The sequence below is a fragment of the Astatotilapia calliptera genome, chromosome 15 (assembly GCF_964374335.1).
Source record: "Astatotilapia calliptera chromosome 15, fAstCal68.1, whole genome shotgun sequence".
Taxonomy (NCBI): Eukaryota; Metazoa; Chordata; class Actinopteri; order Cichliformes; family Cichlidae; genus Astatotilapia; species Astatotilapia calliptera.
Window position 1 is genome coordinate 7,206,551 of NC_137436.1, and position 16,526 is coordinate 7,223,076.

At 38.0% G+C, this 16,526-nt stretch overlaps 1 protein-coding gene across 1 annotated transcript; it reads right to left on the reverse strand.

The window, feature by feature from the left end:
• Window positions 1-1,073: 1,073 nt before the first annotated feature.
• On the reverse strand, window positions 1,074-16,107 carry LOC113007078 (G-protein coupled receptor family C group 6 member A-like). Its single transcript, XM_080290029.1, has 8 exons — window positions 15,957-16,107; window positions 8,838-8,949; window positions 7,640-7,806; window positions 6,159-6,280; window positions 5,137-5,886; window positions 2,878-3,093; window positions 2,403-2,529; window positions 1,074-2,235 (listed from the first exon to the last, which is right to left on the reverse strand). The coding sequence occupies exons 1-8, from the start codon at window positions 16,105-16,107 to the stop codon at window positions 1,103-1,105; spliced, it is 2,778 nt and encodes a 925-aa protein (XP_080146155.1). The 3' UTR covers window positions 1,074-1,102.
• Between the last annotated feature and the right edge of the window lie 419 nt (window positions 16,108-16,526).

Here is a 16,526-nt window from a genome sequence, read left to right on the forward strand (position 1 = left end):
AGTTAAGTTTAGCTAACTAGTGAACGAATCAGTGACTCAGTGAAAAATAAGGAAACTAAATAAAAAGTAGTGTAAAGGAGATCATTTTTGTACTGATCAGGCTGCCACAGTGAGTCGTTATGTTAAAAAAAAGCCAAGGATATGCTGTCCACTTTGTCCACTTTTACTCTCTGACTGTTAAGCAGTAAGTGGTTCCTCGTTGTTTGGCTAACTGCACTGAAACGGTAAAATCCACCTGTTAGCCACCATGTTCATGCTTGTAAAGCACTTTATAAATGAGGACAGTGTGCAGGAGAGCCTGTTTGAGTCAGATTTCCTGGTAATTCAAGAGAACGACAAGCTGGAGACAGACACAGAGTATTCCTCCTTGGGCCAGGTATACGAGCAGCAGAATCAATTGATGAGGCATTGTTACATATTATAATAATGGTCTCTTACACAAGGACATTCAAACAGTTTACTATATGTGCATCACAAAACAAACATGACTCAATTTCTTACTGAAACATGGTCGGGAATCCTTGCAACAAAAGAAAAAAGAAAAAGAAAAGAAAAAAGGAGTCTCTGAGGAAGAGATGCAGTTAGTTTTGGAGATCTTTTTTTCTCTCACATCATCTCACTAAGTGGATTGTTTCATATTAGAAGTCAGGAAAATCAAATGTAAGTGAAGAAGGAGGATTTTTTTTCCTATGGAGATGCTGATGGATGTTTTCAATTATAAAGTGTTTTAAAAACCTGAACATTACAGCTAACAGGTGGATTTTCTTTCTTTCTATTTTTTTTTTTTTTTTACATAAAACTGCCTGCTGCAGCCAGGGGCAGAACAAAAGTGATCCCCTTAGACTGTGTTTTAGTTTTAGTCTCCTTAATTTTCACCAAACTATTGGTTCTGTCACTAGTTAGCTAACATAAATTAATGTAAGTCTATTAGCTGCAACCAACCAACCAACCTGGATGATGTCACATTTTTTACTGGCACAAGATGGCGATAAAGATGTTCAACAACTTGATAAACAACTTTAAAGACTTAAAAATGCATAGACTCTAATATTTAGTCCCCTTTACACTCCAATTGTTTGAATACCTTTTTAACTATTGTGAATCATTTGATTAGTGATGGTGGTAAGCTATTGTATCTCTGTAGGGTCTTCTTAGTGGATTTCAGGTTGTTTTCAAGGACATTATTCCATGAGTTTGAGACTGGAAAGAGGGAGTTTGAGGAAACACAGGGCGGTGTGACTGAATTCCAGTTATCCTGTGACTCAACTGATGCAGATAAAGTAGGGTTTTCAACTCTGTTGGATGACAGCTCATCCTCACTGCCTTTGTGATCCATGGAATAATTCCTAATATTGCAACGGAACGCTTTCTCTGTGTTTGCTTCCTTCTTACACAAAATTATGTAGCACTTTGTGAAAAATTGACAAAACAAGATGCCGTAGCATGAGATGAGGATAACGATCATCTCCACTGCTGGAAGATATTTGCCTGTGACATTGACATAGACTGGACCAAACATGATCCAGGAGATGAAGTAAATGAGCATTGCAAAAGTGATGAACTTTGCATCATTGTAACTGTCAGGCAACTTTCGTCCCTTAAAAGCAACACCAAAGCAGATGAGAGCCAACAGGCCAATATAGACTAGCATGGCTCCAAATGCAGGAATTAGTTTCTCATTACAAAACATCAGTTTCATGTTGTCCTGTGTGATCTCTGAGTCAATGTATGGAGGACCGTGTACAAGCCACATGGTGACAATAACCACTTGACCTGCCATGCAGACTGCAATAATGAGGTAAGGCTTGTAGAGCTTCTTCAGCACACTTTGAATGACCGGGTCAAGCTCAAAGGCTAAGACGATCTTAAAGGACTTGACCATGATGCAGGAGACACACAAGGTAAAACTCAAGCCAAACACCACCTGCCGTGCTTGACACTGATAGCTATTGGGTGGACCACCAAATAATATAACACTAGTAAATGTGATCATAAGGGAGAGGAGGAGAATGATGCTGATTGGGCCAACAGATGAGCGCACAACAGGGGTATTCCAGTGTGCAAGGAAGATGATCCCAACAACAATGGTAAGCACTGCTCCTAAAGAAGTAAAAGACAGCAGCACAATAAGATATACATCACCCCATTTCAGAAAATCAGTTTTTCTGGGTAAACACACTGAACTGGTGTTTTTGGAGTAATAGTTTTCTTTGCAAGGATGGCATGTCTCCGAATCTGGAAACAGAGGACAAAAGGTCATGAGAATATTTAACTTGGATTCAAATTCCTTGAGCTGTCAATGCAACAGACTGTGTAATATAAGCATTTCAAAACACTTGTTTTCATAATATTTTGCAGTTTGCAACACAAATGGAGTTAGGAGTTGTTTTTGTAATACACACCATTGGAGTTGGAATATTGGTTCTCAGCACAGGGTTCACACTGATAGCAGCAACCAGGCTGGCCTGTAACTGAAGTCTTCCTGTAGCCAGGCCTACAGCTGTCTGTGCACCTGGAAGTCACATTTCCCTTAGAGAGGAAAGAATCACCATCATGGCCGTCAATTTTATTTACTGACCATATGAAATCATACCCCACCCCACCCCCACCCTTTTATTTTTAAATCAATGTGGCATATACCATCTGTTCTTAGACACAAGGGTTTGCACGTTTTTACACACTAACATATACATTATCAACAGAAAAAGAGACTAAAGTCTCAATGATGGCAGTTTTTGCCATGTGCAAACTCTTAAGTTAGCATGTTAGCATATCAATATTTGCTATTATAATGGAACCCAGTACCAATGATAAAAGAATAGTGTAATAAAAGAGTTAAAGAGTAAAATAACTTGCCTGTGAAAGGTAAACACTTACTATGTGTCTCTGAAGAGCCTGTTGTGTTTCCTGTGAGGTGAAAGTCAGATTCTGGTGTTCTATACTGTAATAGGCTAAAATGTTGTTCACATCTAGAGAATCTTGAGTCTGCTTCCACAGGATGATATCATATCCAGAGTTGAGGTCACCATGGTGATCAAATGAATAACTTTTTTCCTCCATGTAGAACGTTGCCTTCCGTAAAGCTCTTCGTAGCTGAAGTTTTGAAAACACAAATTAAAAATAATTTACCTGTAGCGGTTAGAAAAATTAACATTTATCGAGGATTGTGTTTCTGGCCACTTGTTCAATATCTAGTACAATACATATACACAAAAATATACAGTGGGTAAAATAAGTATTGAACATGCAACTAGTTTACAAATTAAATATATTTCTAAAGGTGCTATTTACATGGAATTCTCACCAGATGTAACAACTCATCCAATCAACACGTGCAAAGAAATGAAATCTAGTGCTCTAATCGGGGGCTACAGTACTATAAAGTCATTACGAGAAGATGCGACCTGATTATTCAAGAATGTGAATTCAGTTCTGGATTTAACATATATATAGAAAGACAGAAATATGGTCTCTCTTTCTGTTCCTGTTAGTACTCTTGCTTTGGCATTTTGGATCAACTAAAGACTTTTCAGGTAGTTTGTTTGGAAATCCTGCCTAGAAGCAATAAATGCATAAACTAGTTTTTCAGCTTCAGTCTGAAACAGGATATTTCTAATTTTAGCGATATTGTACAAATGGAAGAAAGCAGTCCTACATATTTGTTTAATATTCACATTGAAGGTAATATCATGGTCAAAAATGACTCAAAGAATCCTCACAGTGTTGCTGGTGGCCAAGGTAATGCCATCCAGAGTAAGCATCTGGTTAGGTACAATATTTCAATGCCATTTCTTTTTTTATGGCTGAGTACAATAACCTAAGTTTTATCTGAATTTAGAAGCAGAAAATGAGAGCTCATTTAGGTCCTCATGTCTTTCCTGGCATTCCTGCAGTTTAACTAATAGGTGTGTGTTATCTGGCTTCATGGATAGATAAAGTTGGGTGTCATCTGCATAGCATTGAAAATGTATGCTATGCCTTCTAATGATACTGTCTAAGAGAAGCATGTATAATGTAAACAAAATTGGTCTTAGCATGGAGCCCTGTGGAACTCCATAATTAAGCTTAGTGTGTGAAGAGGACTTTCCATTTAGATGAACATAATGGACTCTATTAGATTAGAAAGATATGATTCAAACCACTGCAGCACAGCATCTTCAATATCTACAGCACGCTTCAATTGCTGCAATAAAATATTATGGACAGCAGTGTGAGATGCTGCACTGAGGTGTAGCAAAACAATCACAGAAATGGCTCCACTGTCAGAGGCCATAAGAAGATCATTTGTAACCTTCACTAAAGCTGTTTCTGTACTATGATGAGCTCTGAAACCTGTCTGAAACTCTTCAAACAAACCAATTCTCTGCAGAAGATCTTTCGGCTGTTTTACAAATACTCTTTATAGAAATAAAAGGAAGGCTGGAGATTGACCTATAATTAGCTAAGACAGCTGGGTCACATGATGACTTTTTAAGTAACAATTTGAAGGCCTGTGGTACATAGCCGATTAATAATTGATCATGTTTAAGAATAAACATTAACAGTAGTACTTCTTTGGGCACTCTTGAAATGGGGACAAGTTGATGGCTTGGAGAAAATAATTACAGAGGTTTCAGAAAAAAAAGGTGCTAAAATGACCTGACCTGAATCCAGTTGAAAATCAATGGAAAGAACTAAAGCTCAGAGTTCACTGAACCTCCAGGATTTAACTGGTGTGGAAGAATGGGCCAAAATCTCACCTGAGCAATGCATGCGACTAGACTCCATACAAACTGTCATCACCGATGAAGGCTTTTGTACGAAGTATTAAAGAAATCTCAGTAAGCGTGTTCAATATTTTATTCCTGTGTCATTTCTCATTATTACACATAAGTTAATTCATGGAATTGGATTATGAATTATGGAAAGAATTTCATGTCTATAGCACCTATAGAATTATATATTTAGAATATAGTTAGAAGATTGGTGATGTTTCAATACTAATGGGTAAGTCAGGTCCTCTGTGAGACCTGACACGCCTCTGTGGATCATTTATGTGCTTCAGTATTAATAGAAAATAATGAATATAGTTTCTTAGTATTGAAAGATTTTCTAATATGCTGTGCTGTATGTGTTTATGTGTTTCTGTGCTTTTACCTCCAATGGCTGTAAGGGCTGTCTTTTACAGTTCCGGTTAGTACAGAGGTCTTTAACAGCTTGAGCTATTGCTTTAACTGCCAGCTCAATACTGAACACAGCATATGGATATATCAACTTCTTTAACTCTTCTGATGAATTCGTCCCATGCTCATTTAAAAAATTAGACAAAAATGTGTTGTTCTCGTGGTGGTTGGGATTTTCATCAAGGTCATCGAGATATCGCTCAAACTTGGTTGTGTTTCCAGATTTAAGAGTGATCCCAAAGATTGTTCCTATGTCACTCAATTTGTAGTTCTGAGAACTCAGTACTTCAGGTGACTGTGACCAAATATCACTGGCCAACCAAACTTTCCCTCTGGCTTGAGGATATTTGAGAAGTTTCCCAAAAATATCTATCATACAGTAAGCTTTGACAAAGGAAATAATAACACTAACATTTCTATTATCTATGATGCTTTTGATTGTAGAGTTAATTTTCTCTTCAAGCAATTCATCATTTAAAGCATCTGGAAGAACAGAGACAAAGGCGAAGCAGATGCCTTTTTTGGTTGCATGCTGCCAGAGGCGTTCAGTTATATAGCGACCGTATTCACTATCAGTTGCTACCACACCGACCCAAGTCCAACCGTAATGATCAAGAATCTGGGCAATGGCACAAGCTTGGTGATCATCTTGTGGTACGGTCCTCATAAAGCTTGGAAAACGGGTTTTATCACTCAGGAAACCAGAAGTTGCACCGTAACTTATCTGTGGAAAATATCACAAAACATTATGAAGTGAAACAAACATTTCATATTCTGTCTGTACACATATATCATTCATTTTTAGACTAAGTGTGTCTGTTTCACCTATTTTCAATTCTTGTTGCTAAGCTATACTATTTGCGTTTTTGTTGTCTTTTTTTGCTGTTCATCATATCCATGAATGCAAAATGTATCATCCAAATATTAGCTGCTAATGTTTGTACAATTGATTTTACATTTAGGGTTAGGTAACATAACCTCAGAAGTCGGTCATACCTCAGGGATGTACTCCAGATGGAGCTGACCTGTAACGCTTATGGATATCTCTGAGTAGTAATCACCAATGACAACTAGGACAGGTGGAGAGGATTGCTGTGCACAAGCTTGGCGATTATTACCTACAAATGAATTAACTGATACTATTACCTTCATTTAAACTGATACACACACAGTGTTGAGGACTAACGGAATACATGTACTGGTGTTACATATTTAAAATACAAAATATGAGTAACTGTATTCAGTTACAGTTACTGCTCAAATAAGTCATAATTAAAATACAGCTACTTTGTTGAAATACATGATTGCACGGCGGTCTTTTCTGTTTCATATGTTAGGCTATCCCTTCTCTAATTTTGGTAATTCTACATATTGCCGGAAATCCAAACAAAACACGCAACAAGAGGCTCTAATGTAAGCGCCTTGTTAATTTTGGTGGCGTCAGTTACACAATGAACCCAGAGCCAACACAACAGAGCCAGCAGTGCACAGGCAGGGATGGATTTCTTACTTGGAAATTCCAACACCACTTCACAAAGAAAGGAATGGATGTAATCTGAGAGTGCAATGCAAACTCTGTCTGCCAGCAACCAAGCTGCTCTCAGCATGAAAATACTCCAACCTAAAGAAACACCTGGAAGTAAGTTCTTTTTTAAAAACTAACATTACCCTACTGCAACTACCTTGTCATAGTTGTGGTAGCTACCTGGGTTATGTGCCACTTCAGTATCTTCGATGTACTATTGCTGTGTGATTTATTACTATTACTGAAGGCTGGATTACAGGCTGCATGACAACCTGCAGAAAGAAAACATTTTACTGATACAGACATTGTTTTCTATATCAGATCACTGCAAGAAGTGCTGTCTTACCTAATGTCCACCCTACTGTTACTAATTTTATATTAAGATTTCAAAATCTAGTTGGTATTCCTTTCAGAACTGCACATGATTATTTGCAGCTAGCAGGTTGTTAATACTATCCATCAAGTCTAATAGTCTGCGGTCTCTGAACTAACCTCAGCTAACGCCAGCTAACAAGCTAAAAAGCATGACAATATATCAAGTAATCCAAAGTATTCCAAATACATTATTCACATTGAGTAACTTAAGAGAATACACAGACAAAGAATGTATAAATCTTTACTTTTGTTAAAAGTAATTTAGAACAACACTTAATTACAAGCCAGAGAAAGTAATTTGCTACACTATTCGTTACACTACTACATTACTTCCTGCTGATTCTGTAAAATTACCTGAAATGCACGGTCCCATAATTACCAGTTACCAATATAAATATAAATATACAACTTTTAAGAAAATGTTCACAAATGCCTAATTTAGTATCCATTATCTCTCTTAGTTGATGTGCTATGTTCCCATGATGATCTCCAAAGAAAATTCAATTAGTAAGAACTATTGCGTGTCAAAAATGATTCTCAAATAACAAGGCAGATTTCTATCCCCGAGAGAACTCACTGTTTCTCATCATGAAGGCCTGGGTTTGTATCAGGGCAGTAGTAACGTCCCCACAGGAGTCAAGTATGAGGTATCCCAAGGTGAGGTTTCCCAACTCTCGCTCCTGATTTATCTCCTCCAGTGCGTGCACCATTATCAGAGAGTGGACCAGACGAGCTGTGCTAAATCTGTACAACACAATCAGATATATTATATATAAATATACCCTAATAAAATGTGTACAATGATCAGTTGTGTATGTGTATTACCTGTCACATGTCCGGTTTTCACGGCCATCATCATTCACAGTAACAGTAACGCTTTCATGAATCGGGAACAATCCTCCGATAATGATGTCACCGTCTGCTGTGGCTTCATTGGAGCATTTTGTACCAGAAAAGTGATGTGATAAAACTGCAAGAAAGATGCTGAAAGAATTTTTCATCTTCCCCGTGTGCTTCTTATGAGTGTAAATGAGTGAATCTTCAAAAACTTGCTCTGAAAAATAATTTGTGTGTATCTCTTCAGCATTCCTGCAAAAGACAGAGGTGTGGTTAAAGTTCTTGAACTTGAAATACTATCAGTTCTTTCATTTTTTTTCTTTTCTTTTCTTTTTTTGGTCACATGGGGTTCGATGTCACTGAGAAATGGGATGTCCTTTTACTTTCCATTTACTTTACTTACTTTTCCTGGTAATTATTTTTGACAGGTTTCACAGTTGTGAGCTATAAAAAACAAGTGATTTATGAATTATTCGGACTATAGCAGCTGTAGTTTTGTTACACAACATATATCCACTTTGACAACTCTGGTTACAATTGAGTCGAAGTATTATCAGTGGTTGTACTGTTATGTAATACTGACATATTATGCATCTGATACTTAGCAAGACAATACCAGGTATTTTCCCAGGAGGATTAAAAATAATTCTATAGCAGTCAAAGGAAGCAAAAAGGCTCTGATATATTAGCCGCCATGTATGTCTGCAAATCAAAAGTTTTCTTACTTGTTTACATGCCCTGCCTGGTGTCTGTTGGCTGCTTTTCTGACTTTGTTGTCCCCACAAAACATTTGAGATTTTTATTATATTATTACAAGTAAAACTTTGTTATATAAAGTAGTGTCAAATTCATATAGGTTTTTATATTTCTGTACTTAACTACATTGATTTGACAGCTGTTGTTGGTTTGAATTAGAGAATGTATAATTTTGTGCTTACACATCAATTGCCTTCCACTTTTCTTCAGGGACACCTGAGCGAGAGCCCATCCCAGCTGACATGGAGCAAGAGGCAGGGTAGAACCTGTACAGGTCACCAGGCTGTTGTAGTTCTAACCCAGAAAGGTGGACAGCTGTTCATGCTCACAATTACACCTTTGCCCAATTCAGAATCACCAATTAATCTTCCCCCATACATATCACTGGATTGAAGCCATGCAAACACATGGATGACATGCAAATTTTACACAGAAAGGCCCCAGCCTGGATTCAAACCCTGGACTTTCTTGATGTGAGACAGCAATGCCAACCACTGTTCCACCATGCCACCCCATTAAAAAGTTTCACACAATAATTCCTCAGCATTATTATGTCATATTTGTACACATATATGTACAAATATATCTTAACACTCCTAAATGGCAAAAAGGTGTCACCCACTTGCATTTACGATTAGTCACTGTAGCCTCAGTTTACTGCTCTTTGTTGACTTCTACTTCTGTCTTCAACTGTAGTTCTGAGGTACTTGTGCTACATTTGAAATTTTTATTACTTCACAATGCTACTGCGCTATTGTATATTTTAGAGGGCAATGCTTTTTTTAAAAATGCTAAATTTCTTAGAAACACAGAACTACTTCATTAAATACAACAAAAATACATCTGTAGTAAAAAAAAAAAAAGAGGAGGAATTTGGGCAATATCACGAAGTCATTGAATGCACATGTTTGATACTGTATAGGAAATAAAGATTCTGATGGTAGAACTTATACTACATAATCCAAGACTTTTTTCTTTATTAAGTAGCCTATACACAATCTCACCATACATAAAACTGAACGCATTTAAGTAAAGGTTCACATTGTATAAGACGTTCAGTGGGAAAGACTTGGAGTGGAATTGTACAACAGCGAGAATAACTTTGGTTTAAAGAAAAAAAACTGAGGCAAGGTGGCCACAGGGAATTATGGAAAATCATAATATTGTTTGAAATGATAAAAGTCATAATTTGCTTTTCAAAATTGTGAAATCAAAGTAATTTTTTTAATGAGACAAGAAACCACATTACGCAACCGACACACAGTAAAGTGGAAGTTAAACAGAAGCATGACGCTATCAGTCACATTCATAGATCTATTCAGTGGACTGAACACTAGTTTCACTACACATTTCTTAGAAAGCCTGGATAATTATGACAATATCATGACTCTAGAACAAAATCACAATTATTTTCATATAACCAAATATCTCGGTGCCAATTACACAAGTAAAGAAGGAAATTGAGGAAACTTGGAAAAAAAATAATGCAACCAGATGCAAAGTCTTTATTGGTTTCTTTCAACTAAGAGATGATGCACTGTACTATGCAGAGACCAGATTCAGGAGTAGATAATTCTTAAGTAAAGCTCAGTTTTAGATTAATATTCAGATCTATCAATGTGTTTATTCTAATAAACCATATGTTATTAATTTATTTTACTAACGTGGGCAGCCTTGGTCTTCATAAACTGACAATCTGTTGTTGATCTGGTAATTACATTACCTCTGCACCATTTAACCATAACATATACTCAGATTTATTATATGTATTTCAACATGACATCATCTCTAAAAGGGATTGCTGTACTTATTTGCACATTGATTTACTTTCCCATTAGGTATTTCGTCTCACCACATCAAAATGAAAACAGTGCAACACATGTTTGCACAACGCTGACAATCAACGCACTTGATGTACACCCAGCTGATACCCCTGTATTAAAAATAAAACAGAATTATAACAGACTGTCAATTTAAATCTGTTTGCTTGTCGTAATGTTGGAGTTGTGCTACGTCTTACACAAACAAAATGTTAGCATGCTAAAAGGTAGCCAACAAGTAGCCCTGAATATAGCGTGCAACAATGGCTACGTTCACACTGCAGGTTTTAATGCTCAATTCCGAATTTTTGATCAAATCTGATTTTTTTGTGCGCTTGTTCACACTACAAATAAAATGTGACAGCAAACGTGCTCTAGTGTGAATGCTCAAAGCGGCCCCCAAAAGAAGAAGACGCAAAAGGAGACGTCACACACAGCGCGCTCTGTTTAGACCCAGACCAAACAGTATTGTTTGACTGATTGACATTAATATAAAGACTTGTTTCGGACTTTACGTTTCCCAATTTTGCTCTAAGTTACTTTGTCATTTAGATATGGCCTAATAATTATCTTTATTGCTGTTTTAGAGAGGAGCGGTGCTTCAAAGGATAGTCGCAGATTTCTGTCAGAATCTGCAGATTATACAGTACAAATGAAATGTTCACGTTTCTCCAACGTTGTCTTCCAAACAGTTTCACTGGATGGCCAGCAAGCGTTCGCAATGTCTTCTCCAGTGCTGATAATTGGCGTCTGTCTTGTGTCAGTGACGTAGAAGACGGATTTAATGCGACATGACCATTCAAACAGCAGCCGCTTTCTAAAACATCAGATATGTATCGGATTCAGTACCACGTACGAAAGTGACCCAGATCGGATTTGTGCTTTTCACACTGTCAAACCATGATCGGATATGGGTCGCATAGGGTCAAAAAAGTCGGATTTGATGCACTTTCGCCTGCAGTGTGAACGTAGCCTAAGTCTAATGGTACTACCTTTAATTTTAAGTGGGATGGACCATTCACAAAATGGCGATGATCAGAGCAGCTGTCAAGAGATTTAACTAAGGATGGCATATTACAGTCTCAGCAAAACAATAGAGTAGCATGCAGCAAATCACCAGAGTTGGTGAAATTCAGCCCCCTTTTTTTTCCAAGTCAGTCCAATATTGATGACAAATCCTGCTAACATGGACTATAGATAACCTGAAAATAATAACCATGAATGAATATTGGAAAAATCAAATAACTTGCCAGTGGAGGGAAATACTTACTATCTGACTGCTGAGAGCATGTCTTGTTTCCTGTGAGGTAAAAGACAGGCTCTCTTGCTCTATACTGTAATGAGCTACGATGTCGCGCACATCCAAAAAATCTTGTATCTGCCTCCATAGGATGATATCATATCCAGAGTTGAGGTCGCCATGCTGATCAAATGAATAGTCTTTTCCATTCATATGGAATGTTGCCTTCCATAAGGCTTGTCATAGCTGAAATTGCACAATGTGGAAAAAAAATATTAAAATAATATACATAAAGCAGGCATGAGAAGCGTTTTAGCAAATAAGATTTTGAATATAGGATGTGTTTCTGGCCATTTGATGAATAGAAGAACAACATCTACTCTACTTTTAGCTCTTTTCTGGGTTTCTGCCAAGTCTTAGCATTTATATGCTTCATTATTAATAGGAAACATAATTAGATAGTGTTAAAGGATTTTCTGTCAAGCTATTTTGTGTATTTATGTTTGCTTTTGTGTGCTTTTACCTCCAACAGTTCCAGTTAGTACAGAGGACTTTAACAGCTTGATCTATTACTTAAACTGCCAGCTCAATACTGAACATTGCATATGGGAATATCATAATTTTTTTTCAGGAATTCCTCAGTCAGAACATGGTATATTATGTTAAGGTGGAAATTAGCAAGGTAACTCCCTGCTAACTTCTAACTCTGTTTAACTTGATAAATTCTATTTTCATGGATGCCTGGATGCTAAACTTAATTGTTACACCTGGTAGAACCTCCACACTGATAATTCTATTAAAGATAAAAGAATTTAGACAGTTTTTAACTCTCAGTAATGTTGTAGTGTTTGTTTGACTTTGGAGCCAGTGATGTCAGACCTAAAGATTGGATAGTATGAGGAGCTTAGATATCTGAAAGGCACTATCAATTCTCAAGGATTTTAAAGAAATATACTGTATGCCTCTATCCAGTGTCATGATCCTGGACTCTTTCATTTTGTTGACATTTGAAATTCTTCTTTATTATTTAATATTCCCTTTGGTTCTTAGTAGAGATGGACCAATCTGATATTACGTATTGGTATCGGTCCGATACTGACCTAAATTACTGGATCGGATATCGGAGAGAAATAAAAAAATGTAATCCGATCCATTAAATATCAAAAAAGCACCTCACAAAACTTGCCACATGGCATAACTCGGTTCATAACCGTAGGCGGCTGTGGCGTGTGAGACCTGTCAGCGGTCTGGTTGAGTATTTGTAGCCTCGCTACCAAACTGGCATTTCATCTCCGAGAAGGTTATCCCAGAGAGAAGTAAAGCAAGTGTGTAAGTTCATCTCTGAATGTTTGTAAAGCATTCCAGCGTTAAGCTTAACAACCGATATATGGAGCGACTGCCTCTCTCTCTCTCCCTCTCCTGCTGCTACTTCAATCATGAAACTGATCAATGATCAGCTGATCGGCTTTTCTGTCACGAGTCCGTCTCTGTTGTTTGTTTATCGCCCACTTCGCGCCAGAAAAAGGAAACCAGCGGCTGAACAACAGCAGCATCATGCGGTGGGGGGTGGTTCCCTATTTTTTTTGCTGGGAGTTTCCAACCCTATTAGTTAGGTTGCTTACTCTTTAAAATACCAGAATAGGGAAGATGGAGTAGGTTTAAGTTTATTAGATTGATCAGTATTGCTGAACTATGAAATATTTTGGGTGCAGTGTATTTTTTGCATACAGGTATAACAGAATAGCTTTAGTGTTTGTTTTTTAAATTTGAGTATGAACTTATACAAAATGCAGCAAGATATTAAAAAAACAGTTTTATTGATTAAAAAACACACTATATCGGATTCATATCAGTATCAGCCGATATCCAAATTTATGATATCGGTATCGGTATCGGACATAAAAAAGTGGTATCGTGCCATTTCTAGTTCTTAGTTTGATTGTTCATGGTTATTTAATCGAGACTTTACTAAGAAACTTTTTTCAAGAAACTGTTTCAGTTCATGCTGATTTCAGTTAGCATTCTGCTTTAGGTTATCTGGTTTAGTATCTTATTCTTGTTAGCCTTTCCCATCTGTGTCAAGTTCATTGTGTTAATTTACTCCCTGTTTTGCCTTGATAGTCTTTTTCACTGAAGCTTTAGTTCTGTTTCCATTGTCATGTCCTCTGTGATTAGTTTTTAGATTACCTGTGTTCTGCACCAGTTTCCACTTACCTCATTACTTTTTAAATTTATTGTCTCTGGTTTATGTGGTTCTCTTTGAGTTCAGTTTCTGCCTTCTAGGAATGAGATAACATTCCTCTTCCAACATTCCAGGTCTCTGTCTGGTAAAATGTCTGGTCTCTATAACTCCCAGACATTTACAGGATGTTGTTTCATAGAATAGTGCTACACAGGGGCAAACATGGCTTTGTCCTATCTTTTCTGAGTCATGTTGATGTCATTAAATTCTAAATGGCACAATTTTCTGGGTATAAATGTACTCAGTTCTATTCCTACTGGCCTTAAAGACTGGGCAAATGCATAACTCGTCATTGCTTCTGCAAGTGACAGACAATGGTGCCTGTAATCAGAGCTGCACACCTGTGGTGAGTGAAGTTATAATTACTCTATAATTACTGTTTGTGTCTTTGTTTTTCAACATGCCAAAAGATGTAAGCCGATACGCCTTGGTGTGTTTGTAATGTCTTTAGCCTTTCATTACTTTTTCAAATGTACTTTGAGTTTCATTTTCTTTCCCGCTGAAGCTTTGTTCTGAACCATTTACCCAAGCATGGATAATGTGCATTAATATCTTGCAAAACCAGATGAAGCATTTCTTTCAGGCCACCAGCTCACGGGTCATGACTCAGACATGTAACATGTTTTTTTTGTTCTTCTAGATTATGGTAAATGGCCTGTACTTGTATAGCGCTTTACTAGTCCCTAAGGACCCCAACGCGCCTTACACATCCAGTCATCCACCCATTCACACACACATTCACACACTGGTGATGGCAAGCTACATTGTAGCCACAGCTGCCCTGGGGCGCACTGACAGAGACTTATATTATTTGGATTATACTAAATAATATAAGTTCCTATTCAGTGTGTCAGTGTAAAGACATATTTCCAGTTGCCTTTTGAATACCCAGTAGTACTATTATATGTCACAGTTCTTAAGCAGAGCCACAGCAGCTTGTTTCATAATGATTTTTCCCTTTATTTTATATTTTATATAATTTGTTAAAATGTGAATTGTGTTTAAGCTAGCTAACTACCCAAAGTAAATGTGTTTTATTTTCACACTTTTGCACAAGTGCCCATTTTTGTATCCATTACATATCTTACAATTAATATGCTATGTTCCCGAGTGATCCCAAAAATGTAATTAATAAGGTCTACTGTATATAACAAGAGACATTTCTCATCTTGAGTACTCACAGTAATTCCTTGTGAAGGCCTTGGTTTGTATCAGGGCAGTAGTAACTTCACCACAGGAGTCAGGTATGAGGTAGGTAAGCCTAAGAGGCTTTTGACTAAAATGTTTTAAGAGCTGTTTTATCTGCAATGTCTCTCCGAGGCTATATTTAACCAGGTAAAACCAGATTTGTTGCATGGGTTTCTCCTTTAGATATTCCTTTGATCCCCATTGTCTAATTTCCTAGCTGTCTGCTCAAAAAAAAAAAAAAAAAAAACCCCAACAGTGCTGTATTACAAAATAGCAGTTGTAGAAACTGATCATCCCCAAGAACTCCTGCACCGTTTTCACCGACATGGGACACGAAACCACACTTTCAGCGGAAATGTGGCACCCCAGGAAATCCAGAACGGGCAACCTGAACTGGCACTTGGAAGGTTTACAATCAGGCCGTGTGCCGCCAAGCACTGAAAATCCTGACGCAGATGGGACGTGTGCTGACTCTCAGAACAGCTGGCCACCAATATTTCGTTAAGGTACATGAAGTCGAAAGGCAGGCCGCACAACACAGAGTCCATCAACCGCTGAAAAGTCTAGGCAGCGCCTTTCGGGCCGAACGCCATGCGCTAAAACTCAAACAGGTCGAAAGAGGTAATTACAGCAGTTTTGGGAACGTCTTCGGCACAGGAACCTGGTGATACCCCTGCACCAAGTCAATTTTAGAAAAAAATCGAGGTGCTGGCAAGGTGTGTGGAAAATTCTTGGATATGGGGAATGGGGTAACGGTCGTTCTCCGTGACATTATTCAAATGGCAAAAATCCCCGCACAACCACCACCAACCATCTGATTTGGGCACCATGTGTAGCGGAGAGGTCCAGGCACTATTCGAGGACTGTACAATGCCGAGGCGCTCCATGGCCGCAAACTCCTCCCGAGCGACGGACAGTTTCGCAGGGTCGAGGCAGTGTGCATGCGCAAACACCATTGCCATGTTCGAGAAATTCGGAACAGTCAGTGAAGGAAACTCAAAAAACAAACGCTGAAAAACATTCCCCAAAGTCACTAAATTAGCCTGATTCAGGGGCTCAATGGCCCAAGTGAAACAGGGTATTGAAGAGAAGCACAGGGCATCGATTAAGCATCTGTTAGAGACATCGACCAGCAGTCCATGGGCACAAAGACAATCGGCGCCCAAAATAGGCACAGAGCTAGCGGCAACAACAAAGCTTCACTGGAAATCCCAGCATGAAAACAAACAGTCACCAACCTTTTCCTGAATGTTACAATGGGAAAGCCATTAGCTGCGATGAGCTGCGGCCCAAGGATAGCATGTGCTCCATCAGTTCGAGAGCCGTACCGCCACCCAGGCCTGAGATTCAGTCATCCACCCATTCACACACACATTAACAC